The sequence below is a fragment of the Antrostomus carolinensis genome, unplaced genomic scaffold, assembly GCF_000700745.2.
Source record: "Antrostomus carolinensis isolate BGI_N321 unplaced genomic scaffold, ASM70074v2 scaffold17917, whole genome shotgun sequence".
Classification (NCBI taxonomy): Eukaryota; Metazoa; Chordata; class Aves; order Caprimulgiformes; family Caprimulgidae; genus Antrostomus; species Antrostomus carolinensis.
The window spans coordinates 25577-38517 of NW_010325529.1; the positions used below are offsets into that span (position 1 = coordinate 25577).

The 12941-nt window shown below is 38.4% G+C and overlaps 1 protein-coding gene across 1 annotated transcript in view; it reads right to left on the reverse strand.

Annotated features, from left to right (window-relative positions):
- Positions 1–1806: 1806 nt before the first annotated feature.
- Positions 1807–12941, reverse strand: part of LOC114818721 (spermatogenesis-associated protein 7 homolog) — a 16934-nt gene continuing 5799 nt past the window's right edge. Inside the window, 2 exon segments of the mRNA XM_029085788.1 lie at positions 1807–1932; positions 12636–12693. Of these exon segments, the coding sequence (XP_028941621.1) occupies positions 1807–1932; positions 12636–12693 (184 nt within the window).

The window sequence follows — 12941 nt, forward strand, 5'->3', positions numbered from 1 at the left end:
TCAGGCCAGGTATTAGGAAAATCAAGTTCCTGTACATGAGCAGTAGTGCCCTAAGACTCCAGTTGCAGAGCAGAGAGGCATTTTCACATTATTCTTCTATCAGAAGGATATTTCTCCTTTCAACAAAAGTGGGTAAGAATGTTTTCTGCTCCTTTAACTTAGAACCATAGAATCATTTTGGTTGGAAAAGACCTTTAAGATCATCGAGTCCAACTGTAAATCTAAAAGACAGTACTTTTTTTCCAAGTTGAACTTTCAAAGTATAACAAGTCTTCTCTAATGATACAAAGATGAGATTCTACTTGAAGTTGTGTTAGTTTTATGCTCAAAGCAGAGAGTTTTTCTCTATCTACATATACATACACACCATAATTCTGCCTTGCTTACAGCATTGTTGGTTAGAATGCAGTTTATAAGAATAAATAATCTATTCAGTCTAACTGAAAGACCTTTAAAGAAATTCAGTGTTAGTCTCAAATAAGTCTAACAGAATAACACAAGACAAAATATTCCATATAGTTAAAATGAACAAAAACTTTATATACAAGCTTATCCTTCAGTACCTAGATATACCTATGGTTGGGGTCAGATCAGTAGATGTTGTGCCTTTTTCTTAAACATCTGTAGTTGTTTGTTAACTCAAGTCTTAGGTAATTAAAACAATCCTTGTGGCACTATGCCTAGAGGCATCTTCCAGGGAGACTGACAGAAGCCCATCTTAAAGGACACATTTTGATTGCCTCAGCTTGTGTCAGTATACCAGAAAAGCTGCTCATAAAAGTTAAATCATTTCAGATAAGGTTTTGTATCTTCAAATTATTTAGGGATCATGTGTGGAAGTGTAGCAATTTTTTAAAAAATTAACTCTCTTGAGGTAGAGGCATGGGTGTGAAAATGCATTGGTAGCATACAGTAGAAAAACAAAAAAAAAAGAACTGGTGTGGGTTTTTTTTACCCCAGTCATTGTTTTTCTATTTTAATCTGATGCCTTGAAAAGTGTCCCGCTTGGAGAAGAGTGTGGAAAAAACATCTATCTTTAGAAAGCCATCTAATCTTAACCAGACAAATTTAAACAACAATGTTAAAATGAAGTAAGTAAATAGAAAGGATTGGGGCTTTAGTAATTACATATTTTCCAACTTGGCCATGTTTGTATTTTATAAGCCTTTGGATTTTGATAAGTGAAATGTTCACATTTTGAAAGATTACAATGCCTGTTATTCTTCGGTAACTACTATGTATTGTAGTAGTACTACCTAATCCTAGCTTTTTGGCGTATGCACTAATATAGGTTAAGATTTTCAAGAGATCTTAAGTTACTTAGATTAATACCTAAATCAATTGAAAATGGGACTTAATATTCTGCATCCTATTGTAAACTGATGAGACTCAAGGTCACAATTCATGTAGGGTTTTGAAAGCTGTATCAAAAAGTTACTTTCCAACCTATCTGTAAATTAAGTGTGCAGTAGGAAAAAATAAAAATGCCTCATCAGAATTCCTAGTAAGAGGATTGCACAGGACATGTTTTGTCAGCGTCAGCTATCTGTAATGAGTGAAAGGACACTTGTACCTGGCTTTCTATTCCAATTGTGAAAATCCCTGTAAAATGCTGTGTATTGTTCTTAGCATGTTAACCTGACTGTTGCCATAGCGATTACTGTGTTACATCACAGAAAGATGCATTAGCTGGATCTCCTTCATTCATTTTCCTGTTTGCCCAAGGTTTACGTTGTAATTGGTGTAAAATCTCATTTGTTGTCCTAAGTAATTTTGAATGCTCTCTGAAATGCCCAAAGTGGTAGGTTAAAAGCACGTTGCAGGAATTCTGGTTTCCTTTTGCCATGTGCTCTTACAGCTGATGGAAGGGTCTGGTTGGTTTGTGATGTTCAGCTCTTCCTTCAGACTTTGAACTATTTGTTTCCTTTTTACCTAGTAATGAAAGGAAAACAAAAAAGATTTGTTTGGCTGTTGCACTTTCAGGATTCTTATTGAGGGCCAATGTTTGAACTGATCTCTCGTATGTTAGACTCTAAAATGCTCCCGGGTCAGATTCTGCCCTGACTTCTTGCAACCCGCTCCACCACAGAGATCCTCAGGAGTTTCCCAACCTTTGAGCACAGGAACAGCACAGCAGCAGCAGCCCGAGACAGCCCTCTGCTTCCTATGACATAGCCCAGTCTAATCAACTGCCATTTGGGTAGAGTACAAATTTTTTCATAATTAATCCGTAGTAGGAAGAAATGTCATTTATTGAATGCGGGCCTGTGCTACTTTCTGAAGCATCAGCTTCCAGAAGGTGTTCTGCATTGCATTGCAGTTCCACTCTTGGGCACAGTGCTGCCATCACTAATGTTTGTTGGCTCACAGCAGGGTAACTTGGAAGAGTCTGCCAGTCCAGTAATGACTGGTGGGAGCGAAGGATGGAGCTGAAAGAAGAAAAACGTTCTTGCTATCTAGCTTACTAATTTTGTTGATGTGCCCTACAATTGATGTAAATTAATATACTTTAAATAGAGGAAGAAAAATACCAGCTGGAGCTGCGGTGAATCCAAATCTGTCTAGTCTCAGGCATGCATGTTGGACAATAATCCTATAGTGCCCTAAAACCTTGAAGGTGTGATGACAGACAAAAGTGCAACATGCATCTAATAAGGATTTTTTTCGTAATATGTTGAGTTCCTTTTAGATGGGGAAACATAGCTGAACAATGTAAACACTCTATACAGTAGGGAAAGTAAATAGTGTCACTCCATGGCCCAGGGGCCACCTCTGTGGTGAGAACACTCTGAATTTGTCCCAGAACTGGTTTCAGCTGCCTGATCCTTGTTCCTGCTATTTGGGATTTCAGCTGACAAACCCTTAAAATGAGTCCATCTCCCTCTGCTTTCGCCCCCTTATCCTAAATATCCACAAATTACAATTAGGCTGCCAGCAATTTTCTATAGAAAACAGTAATTGAAAAACAACTGTTTTAACTTTTTTAAAATGTTGACAACTGAATACATGGTGGACTACTGTGACAGCAGATTGCAATAGCAGTATTCAAAAGCAATGTTGTGGATTTGCTTAAAATATGAATGGTACATCTATAGTTCTACTGACAGGAGATAGACATATCTCCTCTGTTACATATATATGTGTCTGTGCATGTTCTCTGATACCCTTGCAGACACACCCAAGCACTTATTTCAGTGTTGAGTTCAGAAACTATGGAGCATAGAGAAAGAGGATGTAGCTATAAAATAACTACATCTGTGTAGCTTTTTGCATTGTTTTATTTGCCTTCCTGGAAGCTGTTTTAACAGCAGACAAATCATGATCTCTAGTCGCAATTTAGCTATTGAAATACTTAGGTGAATTCATGGATGATTGATGGGTGCACAGAAAAATCAGCAGCTTTCTGTATTTTGCTTTTCTGCCACTGTGCTTCATAAATTAAACAGATGAAAGCCTAGTGAGAACCTACTCTCAGCCCTGGGTAGTGTTTCAAGGTTCCTTTATTTAGAAGGCCTACTGAGTGCCACATGAAATAATACAGTGTAAATGCATCTGATATTGTGAAGGAAGATTGCCTTTTTCACTAAGTCTGGGTATCCACATCAGATAACTGATTTTTTTTAATTATTATTTTTTTTGAGAGGCAGAACAAGGGAAAAACAAATGGGAAATTATTAATTACTAATGAATTATTAATTACTACTTTGATTTTTTTCACTATAGAGAAAGGGAAATGTTCTGTATTCTTTTGACCCCATGCCAAAAATAGTGTGTTTTCAGTACTGTTCTTGATTTTTAAATATATGTGTGGCTTTAGTCATTCTCTAGCACTGTGTGATTGAAGATTTTAATTTTCCTGAGGAGCACAGTTTGGATCCTTTTTAATTAACTTAGATTCAGATTATGGAGGCTAAAAGTAGTAACAGAGATGACTGACACTTTATCCTTTTGGGTTTTTTTTCTTGTCAGTTTCTTGTGAGTAATTACAAAAGGAAAGAATCTGGTTTGTGATTTCCAGATCACCTACTTCCTTAACTCCTTGTTTAACTTGGTCAACTGCTCTTTTACCTCTTTTTTTTATTTAAGTGCTTGGTGTCTGGCTCCTGATACTATCTTCAGATCAACAAATCTGCTAAGACAGGCTGTTTTATGTGGAAGTATTGGGTTATATCAAAGAAACTAAATAACAATCTCATTAACTGCATAAACCTGTAAATAGTGTTTTTAGTATGAATGGGAAAGGGTACCATATGGTGGGTTTGTTCAGGTGTCTCAATTCCCATTACTGGCTTCTTTGACACAGCAGCATGCTGCCTGTGTTGTAAGCATCAGTTTAATGTGCTAAAAAGTCCATGGAAAAAATGGAAAGTTAGTGATCAGTCAACTGCAGGAAAGAGAATAGAGCCTTGAAAGTTCTTCCAGAGCTTCCAAAATGTAGATTGGTTCATGGGTAGAGTTCACACTGTGTTTGGCTACAGCTTGGAATTAAAAAGGGGGCAAACTGAAGTCTTATCTTTGCTCTAATGCAGACACTTTGAAAACACACAGTCAACCTAACCTGTTGTAGGACTGATGTTGGAAGAACCATATCCCATAGCATGGGAACTGGTAAAGGGTTACACAGGTCTAACAAAGGATGCTGTGGACAGAGCAAACTTCCATGAAGATTTCTCCCCTGCTTGTTTCTCGTTCCATATCTCTTCACCAGCAGATGAAAGTGTGGGATTACAAACATTTTAAAGGCAAGTCTCCCAGTTTCAGCCACCACAGTTGCTATTTCTGCATTGCTGCCTATAGTACATTGTAAAAATGTTGATGGCAATGTAAGCAATTGCTGGCTTGCTGTCGCAGGCAGGAGGATTCCACAAATTTGCATCGTCCCTGTAGTACACTGGAGATACTTCTATAAATTCAGTAATGCAGCTATGATTATTCTTCTCCTCGCCTCTCAATTAACCAGTACTGCACATATTGTTCCCTGTCAAATATCTTATTTCGTCAGATGCCAGAGAGCAGTGTTGTTCTCTTTTCAAATTGCAGGTTTGATTTCTGGCAGTACTTGATTGCTTTAAAATGTGCTTTCTACATCCATTTTCCTCAATACTTAATTAACTGGAGAAAAAGACTGAAATGAAGTTTCAGTTAAGTAAGTGTTTCACTTTTGTCCCCACTATCTCATTCATTTTATTTCTTCTAGCTTGCTCATGTAGTCTCAGAGATTTTATCTTTCATTTGCAAGGAATTTTGCATTTCAGATTCTCTCTCTTATAGCTAAATACCCCTGGAAAATACATCCCGTGCTAGGAAGATGCACAGAGCTAAGACTGCAGAAGAGGTGGTGAAAAGCAATCCAGTGCCAAACCAAAACTGCAGTGAGTGTAGGTAAGCAAAACACAGCTGGTCATTTGAGAAGATTGTTCAACTGACCATGGTAAAAAGCCATGTGCCTCTAACACTCCTGCAGTAACAGCATGAGAGTGAGTTAGTCAGGAGTCACAACATGTCACAGGAACATTCTTGTTTTGCAGTGAAGAGTTTAGTTTTAACATTGCAAGTGCAGTTTCCATCTATGCTAAGTACTACATAGAGTTAGAAGCGAGTGCTGCTTTACAAGATTGCAGCTATTACAGCACTAGCAATGCTTGAGCAACATCCAGGGGGTACTTCTGTGCCTGTACGGAAATGTCTTCAGGCATCTGTGCTGCCTGAAGGTAACTGAAGGTGTTTGGCTCAGACCTTTATCCCCCTTCCCTTGGTGTGACCTTTTCTGTCGTAAGTGCCCATGGGAAGATAAGAGCCTGCATGCAGTAAGCTACCATAGACCAGCAGCTCCATGAAACACATTGCATAAGGTAGCAGCAAATTTACCTTTTCTTTGTAAGAGTAATGTGGTAGACTGCTACTAAATCATAGCCTAGGACTATATAGACAGTATAGACTATAAGACTATAATAATATAGTCTAAGGTTATGCCTACCATGTGCACAGGTTCCTCAGAGGTAAGACACTAACTGTCTTGAAGTTCCACAATTCATTGAAGCAAAACAATCTCTTTTTTTTTTTTTTTTATGGTCTCCTATGACCTATGTGTTTATCTATTTCAGCCTTACAAAGAGCCAAGACTGCTTGAGCTAATACAGCAGTGATCCAGTATAATCATAATGGAAGAAAGGAAAACAGTGATGAAATATGCAGTCTGCAGCTTGAATTCCAGCTAGTTAGGTGAACTTTTTCACTGCTTACTATCTTGAAAAACACAAGAGTAGATTCTGAATGGCAGATGATTGCTCAGTAGCCTGAAAATGCCTGATCAGTATGGTTTGACTTCATTGAGACTGAAAAAAATACTAATATTACAGTAAGAATGAATCAGCTGGAAAATGGGTGATAAGTTAATCAATTAGGATTACTAGAGCATCCCCATGGAATTTGCTTTATTAAGAGATGATAATCACAGTGGCCTCTTTTTGTTCTGTGCAAGACAACCTGTGGGTATTCATGACACAAAATGGAGTCTAGAAGCTGTCATGTAGAAATAGAAAAAGGCTGTGTGGAGTTAAAAGCTGTTCTGCAGATTCTGAAGAATTTACTGGGAAAATCTTAAGACTTAAGTTCAATTTGAAGGTGATTACAATGGGCATTCAATCTTAAGCACTTTAACAGAAAATTAGTTCTTGTTGAAACGTACTAAGGACTACGGATAATCCACTCTCCGTAAGCTAGAAACACACAATGTCCAATGCTTTAAAAAGAATCACTTATCTAGCTCAGCATACTGGTGTTCAGAAAGTATCTAAACTCCTTGTGGTAGAGATCCAATGGATTTCTCTGTGCACGTGCTCGTTAAACTGACAGATGAGATTTGCAGTCTTCAATATCAAGTGATTTCTTTTTCTTTTGAGAAGTTTATGGCCTTGATAGACATTAAGAAATGCCCGAGAACAGTGAAAAGAGCAACTTTAAAACTTCCTCCATGGTTCTAAAGTGATTCTTATAATAATTTCTGAACTAATCTAAAAGTTATTAAAACCTATCCACAAGGCTGCTCTTTGTAAATATTATAAAGTAATTTTATATATTACGTGTTCTGTTTTGCTGAGTTGACTGCTAAAGTGAAACTTCAAGAAAAAGGAAAAATCCAGTATGGTCAAGTCTATGGAAGGCTGAGGACTGAAAGGCTGAGGCTTGTGGCCAGGCCTGCATAGTGCTGAGCCAGCAGATTTAATCCTGTGTTTTTACTATGTGAGTGTCACCTTTTCCTCCCTTTTCCCCTCTAGATCTTGCTGACATGTAACTAAAGCATGGTCTGGGTTAGGCTTGGTTTCAGTGGCTAAAGTAGTGAAAGCTGTCAGCTACTCAGACACAAAGATTCTATTGTATGCATGTCCTGTGCCTGTGAGATCGACCATGTTTAGTGATACTCATCTGTCTATATTTTCCAATTGTTTTCATGTATGGAAACCCTGGTTTACATAGACAGATACCTGTACACTTGAAAAAAATTGTATTTGCCACTGTACACACACAGTCGAATGTGCATTTGAAATGGGAAGAGCTGGAGCAACACTTCGGTGTACTCAGCTATGCAGTATATACTGCCAGAGCAGGCAGTGAAATGAGTATGTCCAATTGAAACTTCAGAAGTAACTTAAGAAACTGAAATTAAGCTATTCATGCTGGAATCTCTAAAAATATTAGCCATACCACCTTGTCAAAATGGAAGATTCCTACTTTAAGTCTTATGCAGAAGAGAACTTGTTTCACAAGACATTTCCCCTTCTATCTGCGATGGGGCCACTGGGTCAGTACTGGTTTGGAAAAAAGTTTCCACATACCAGTTCACTGACATTTTCTGTTGTGAGAAGAATAAACTTGGGTCCTGTGCTCATCTCAGAACAGTCATTTTCATTTTTACTGGTTTACTTTTAAAACTTTCCCATGCATAGTATCTAATTATGGTACATTACAGAAATCTGTATTTAAATGGTAACAGTGCACAATGCTGAAAGGGACTGTTGGTAAATTGCTTATTCTCTTTGATGATTAAGCCAGTAATTATTGCATTAGCATCCTAAACCACACTTGTCTGCTGATATATCTCCTCCTAAGGCAATCCCATGAGATGTGATGGCCTAAGTAGAAAGGGTATGGCACTTGAAAAAGGGAAGGGCAAAGAACATGTGGGGGAAAGAGATAAGCAGAGGTTGCTTTCTCCCGTGTCTGCTTCAGTGTGACTGAGGATAGTACTGGCACGTGGTACGTAAAAAAAGGATTTTTCTGCCTTAGAAATTTAAAAATAGACCTTTCCACTACTGGCTATGGAAGACCCTATGGCACTTGCTGCCAGGACTCATCACTGAGGCTATATTCACACAGTAATCAAAGCAAGTAATTTTGTTTGGTTGAGTAAGATGGCCTTTCAGCTTCCACACCACTGTGGCATTCAGATGCCTATGCTGTTCTGTGTTCCTGTCCTGAAGTGTTTGGAAACACTGCTGGATGCCTTTTATGAGCTGTCTTCCACCTCCCCCTCACCTGAGGTAAATCTTCTGGTGCCTTTATACTGCATTTTTTTTGAGAAGGAACATTTTATGATCCTCCTAAAAGCAAAGGCATAAAACAAGTGTAAGGTATTACTTTGTATCTTCAGGAGCTTTTGGCTTTAAATGATAAAATTCCAGGAAATAAGTTATTTGGAACAGTTTGCTCACTGGAAAACAGAAGGACATCAGATCCCACACTCCTGCAGGTGCTGTGTTAGTTTCCCATCAATTTCCTGAAATGATGCACTTACAGACCCATTTCAGTGGCTATTTCAAGCCCAGGGACATTTTTTCCACTCTTCCTGGATTCTAAGAGGTACTTTTTTTACCTGTACTTTTTAGCAAGAAATGAGTATTTTTTTTCTTTTTAAGGAAATATTTTTCATGGAATTGACAGCTTCTTGGATTGTATCTGAGTATGGATCAGGTTTTGAGACCACTATTGTGCAGATGAAGTGTCATCCTCGCATTTTTAAAGGTATAAAACTGCCTGATGTTGGTTTTGAGCAAGTGGCTAGATAAAAAAAAAACCTTCTATAAGCTTTTCTGAGTGGAGACCATTTCATTACTACAGAAAATCAAGGAACCTGTTCACTCTGAAAATTTGTTAGTAAAACTCTCCAGTTTCCTAACAAACGTGCTAGGAAAAAAAATGTAGTTCTAAAACATAAAGGAATGTTTGAATCTCCAGGGTAGGTAGGTGAAAAGCACCATCAGCTGAAGGTTTCTAAGCAGACCACAGACTGCAGACTGCAGAGGTAGTAAAACAGTGTGAACAAAAAAAATAAATCTTGGTGGGAGGAGTGGTGTGTGCTTTCTCTTGGGCACACTTTGAAATCGTATGTTCTAAAGCAAAGAAAATTGCTCCTCAGACATACCTTGATGAACCAGATTGAAAATTGCCTCGGGCTGGAGTCCAGTGAAACAACTACCCTCTGTGCCCCCACTTTACATCAATAACTATGTCATGTAGGTACATAAAGAAATAACATCAAGGGGGAAGGTGCTAGTCATTTTAAAAAGAACTTTAAAATTTTAAATCCATGTTTAAATCCATGTTTTTCCTGTATTCTTTCTTCACTTTCTCCTTCCCTGCTATGCAGCTACTATCTTTTTTTTTTTTTTTGTCTAACTAAATTAAGCAATTCATCACTTTTTCTATTCCTCAGTCCACATGTAACATTACATTGAGTGCATGGAAGAGCGACAGTGCTACCCTTTTTCTCAAAGCTGGAAAAGAGGCTACAGCTGCAAGTTCCTTGGTAAGCAATGGGGATTGCTTGGCTGATGCATGGCCAGATGTGGACAGTGAGTCAGGCAATGCAGTTGGATTTAACCATCCTCCCAATGCATGCACTGGCAGTAGACCTGTTGTTTTAGAGAACAGGTCTCAGACACTCTGCTGGAGTAGAGGCCAGCAGGAAATTGGACAGAGGCATTGGTTTTGTATAGCAAGTACCCAAACAACAAGTTGGCAAGTATCCAGCATGGGTAAAAAAACACTGCAAAGACCTTCATAAACGTTTCCATCTTCTTATTTTGTCTGTCTGGTCCAGAAAACAATGACAGTGGATAAAAAGAGTTTGGTTTGAAGACAAGAAACTAAAAGACAAAAATATTTTTGTAGGGCAAAAAGTCCACTCACTATGGAATGCCTTTCCATCCACTGGCCAATTCACTTCTAAAAGTCTCGAAGCAATTCAGCTTCCATTACTTCTCTTGTGGGAACTGTGCCTGTTCTAATGAATGTCATTGCCTATAAGTTTTTCCTGGTGTAGGTTATGCTTACGTTTCTCATGTGATCTTTCCAAAGAATGATTCTTTCTCCTGTACATGCTACATCCTTCTAATATATAGAGACAGTTTGGTTTTTTTCCTTTTATCATTGCATGACTAAACATGTAAGTATGTGGTTTAAAAAAATCCTTTAAGTCTGTTCTGCATTAATTAATTTTATTAATCTTTTCTGAGTTTCTTCAAAGTCTTCAGTCAGTATTTTTACAGAGGAAAACACCAGACTTAAGCACTACTCAGGTGCAGAACAATACATTGCTATATATCTAACATGTCACAACAGGATATAGTCAAAATCCACTACTGTTTACAACCTCATCCTTCTGGAAGTGCTGGGAGCCATCTCGAAGAAGGAACCAAGTACCTTCAGTCTCCTATTAAAGGATTCTCAGCTCTATCTCTAAGGAAGTCAGAGCCTTGCAGGAGTTGACTTTAGAAATATGCCCAGCATCCTCTAGTCAGATGTAAATTACATATCCTCTCAAATTGAGGTTCTGCTCTTGATTTTTTTTTTTTTCCACAAAACTGACTTTAAAACTCACTAATTTCAGCTCAGATAGTTCCTCAAACACTCTTGCTACCTACTGACTGTCACTCAGCCCAGCATTTAAAGAGACACCAAATACCCAACTCTCCTAATTCTGTCACTGTGAAAGACAAAGTAACCTTTGGCATTCTAATTATTTTATAATTCCTTTGACTGTCATTTATTCATTGTGGAAAGCATATGCATAACTCCCCCATGCCTAGTGTTGGATAAAGTACAATACTGAATGGTAGCATTACAAATTTGCAGAAACAAATAAGCAAAGGTAGCCCATTTAAAAGCCACACTATGCCAGTTCCTCAGAAATGCTCCCACCTCAATCTGCTGCAGCAGTATGAGCTTTAGAATGCAAGGTAAAAAATCCCTGACTGTGAATCCTCTGGATCATCAGACCAAATAAAACGCCTTCTCGTATAGAGGCTCTTCAAGTCAGATCTAGAGGAGGATGCGAGCATTAAACCCCTCTCAAGGCTAGAATTGGCAACCTCACTCCCTGCAGGACATGGGAGAAATGTGGGGCAAAAGAGCCGCATGACTCAAGCCCTATGCACTGGGCAGGAGCCCTTTGACAAGCAGTTGGCAGGCAATGCAAATTGAAGACTGTGACTAAACTCTCGCGTGCTCTGCAGCACTCAGATTCTGTTCCAGGCCCTCAGGAATGTTCTTTGTTTCTTTCCTTTTTTTTTCTTTAATACAGAGACTGTAAAGAAGAAAGAATTTATATTTTACAGTTATTGGGAAGGAGGAAAACCTAGTGCCTTTCAAGTGAGTGCTGCAACCTCAGCTTGTTGTGCTATTGTCTCCCATTTTTCTCCTATTACTTAACCTAGAGGAACTACTTCAAAAGATCAGTTGAGTCATCTGCTCATGATCTGTGATGTTGGATTTGGGTCTCCCCAGTCTGGCAACGGCATTGGAATCTGCCTCTCCCATTTCACGGGAAAATGCTTCAGCCAATCTGGGATAACAGCATAAACAATGATGACACCACTAATACCATCCCATCTGTGAATGACTTTAAAAAGGAAAATAGTGTGTTCTTTCAGATTTTTCAAAAAGCAATTATAAACCCTGCTCTCAGGTGAGGGCTCTAAGATCTGGATTAAAACAGGCAGAGGTGCTTTGGCTCATCCTAGATAAGATGACAGACTAGCAGAGGAGAGAGATATGACTGTGGCTGTGTATTTGTGCCTGGCATTTCCTATCATCTCTCTATAGGAAATGTCCCTCTCAGCATGTGAGATTTTCTGATAAACATTTTGAGGTGTATAATTCTCAGCAGGCAGCACATGAGAAGTCTTAATGTTTAACTTACGAGTTTTATATTCTGCTCTAGTGACAAAACTCCTAAAAGCAAGCTATTAAAAACCAAGGTGTTCTTACTGGATGTAGTCACAGCCTACAAGTTTCTCTTGCTGATCTACTCCAGAAAATAGCAGTCACAGCAAAAAAGTGCAGCAACAAACATTCTTTGTAAGCAGGTTTTCTGTACTTAAAGCCATTCTGCATGCTAAGTATGTTATCTGTCTTTTAGAAACCTTATTAGAGTAATACATAAAAACTTACAGAAAAATCTCTCTTTACCAGTCCTCCATGGAAAACACTCTTCCTACTACTTTTGTAGTAGTTTCTCCTCGCCTTGTATTTAAATTGCGTAGTAGTCAATCTGCCATAAATTGTTGCTCAGCATTGATATACAACATTTCTACTGGAGGTGACAGAGTATTTAATAATAGACATTTTTTGCTCACCTCATCAAGGTTATGCCTCTTACTTTTAATATGCATTTGAAATACGTCTTCTAATGCCCTTAAAAAAGAATAGAAAGGAACATCAGTGCAAAAAAAACCCAAACGACTGTTTGAAGGCCATATACTTCTAAATGAAAATGCCACTCAACTTGTCTTTCCGATCACTTGAAATACATCCCAGCTTTTCGTTTTTGCTCCATCCCCTCCCTGTCCCTAATGTTACCTGCAAACGGATTTTAAAAATAAAACCTTACACATTTTAAGGTTGTTGAATATTTTCATTCCAAGTGCATGCAGTTTGACAGG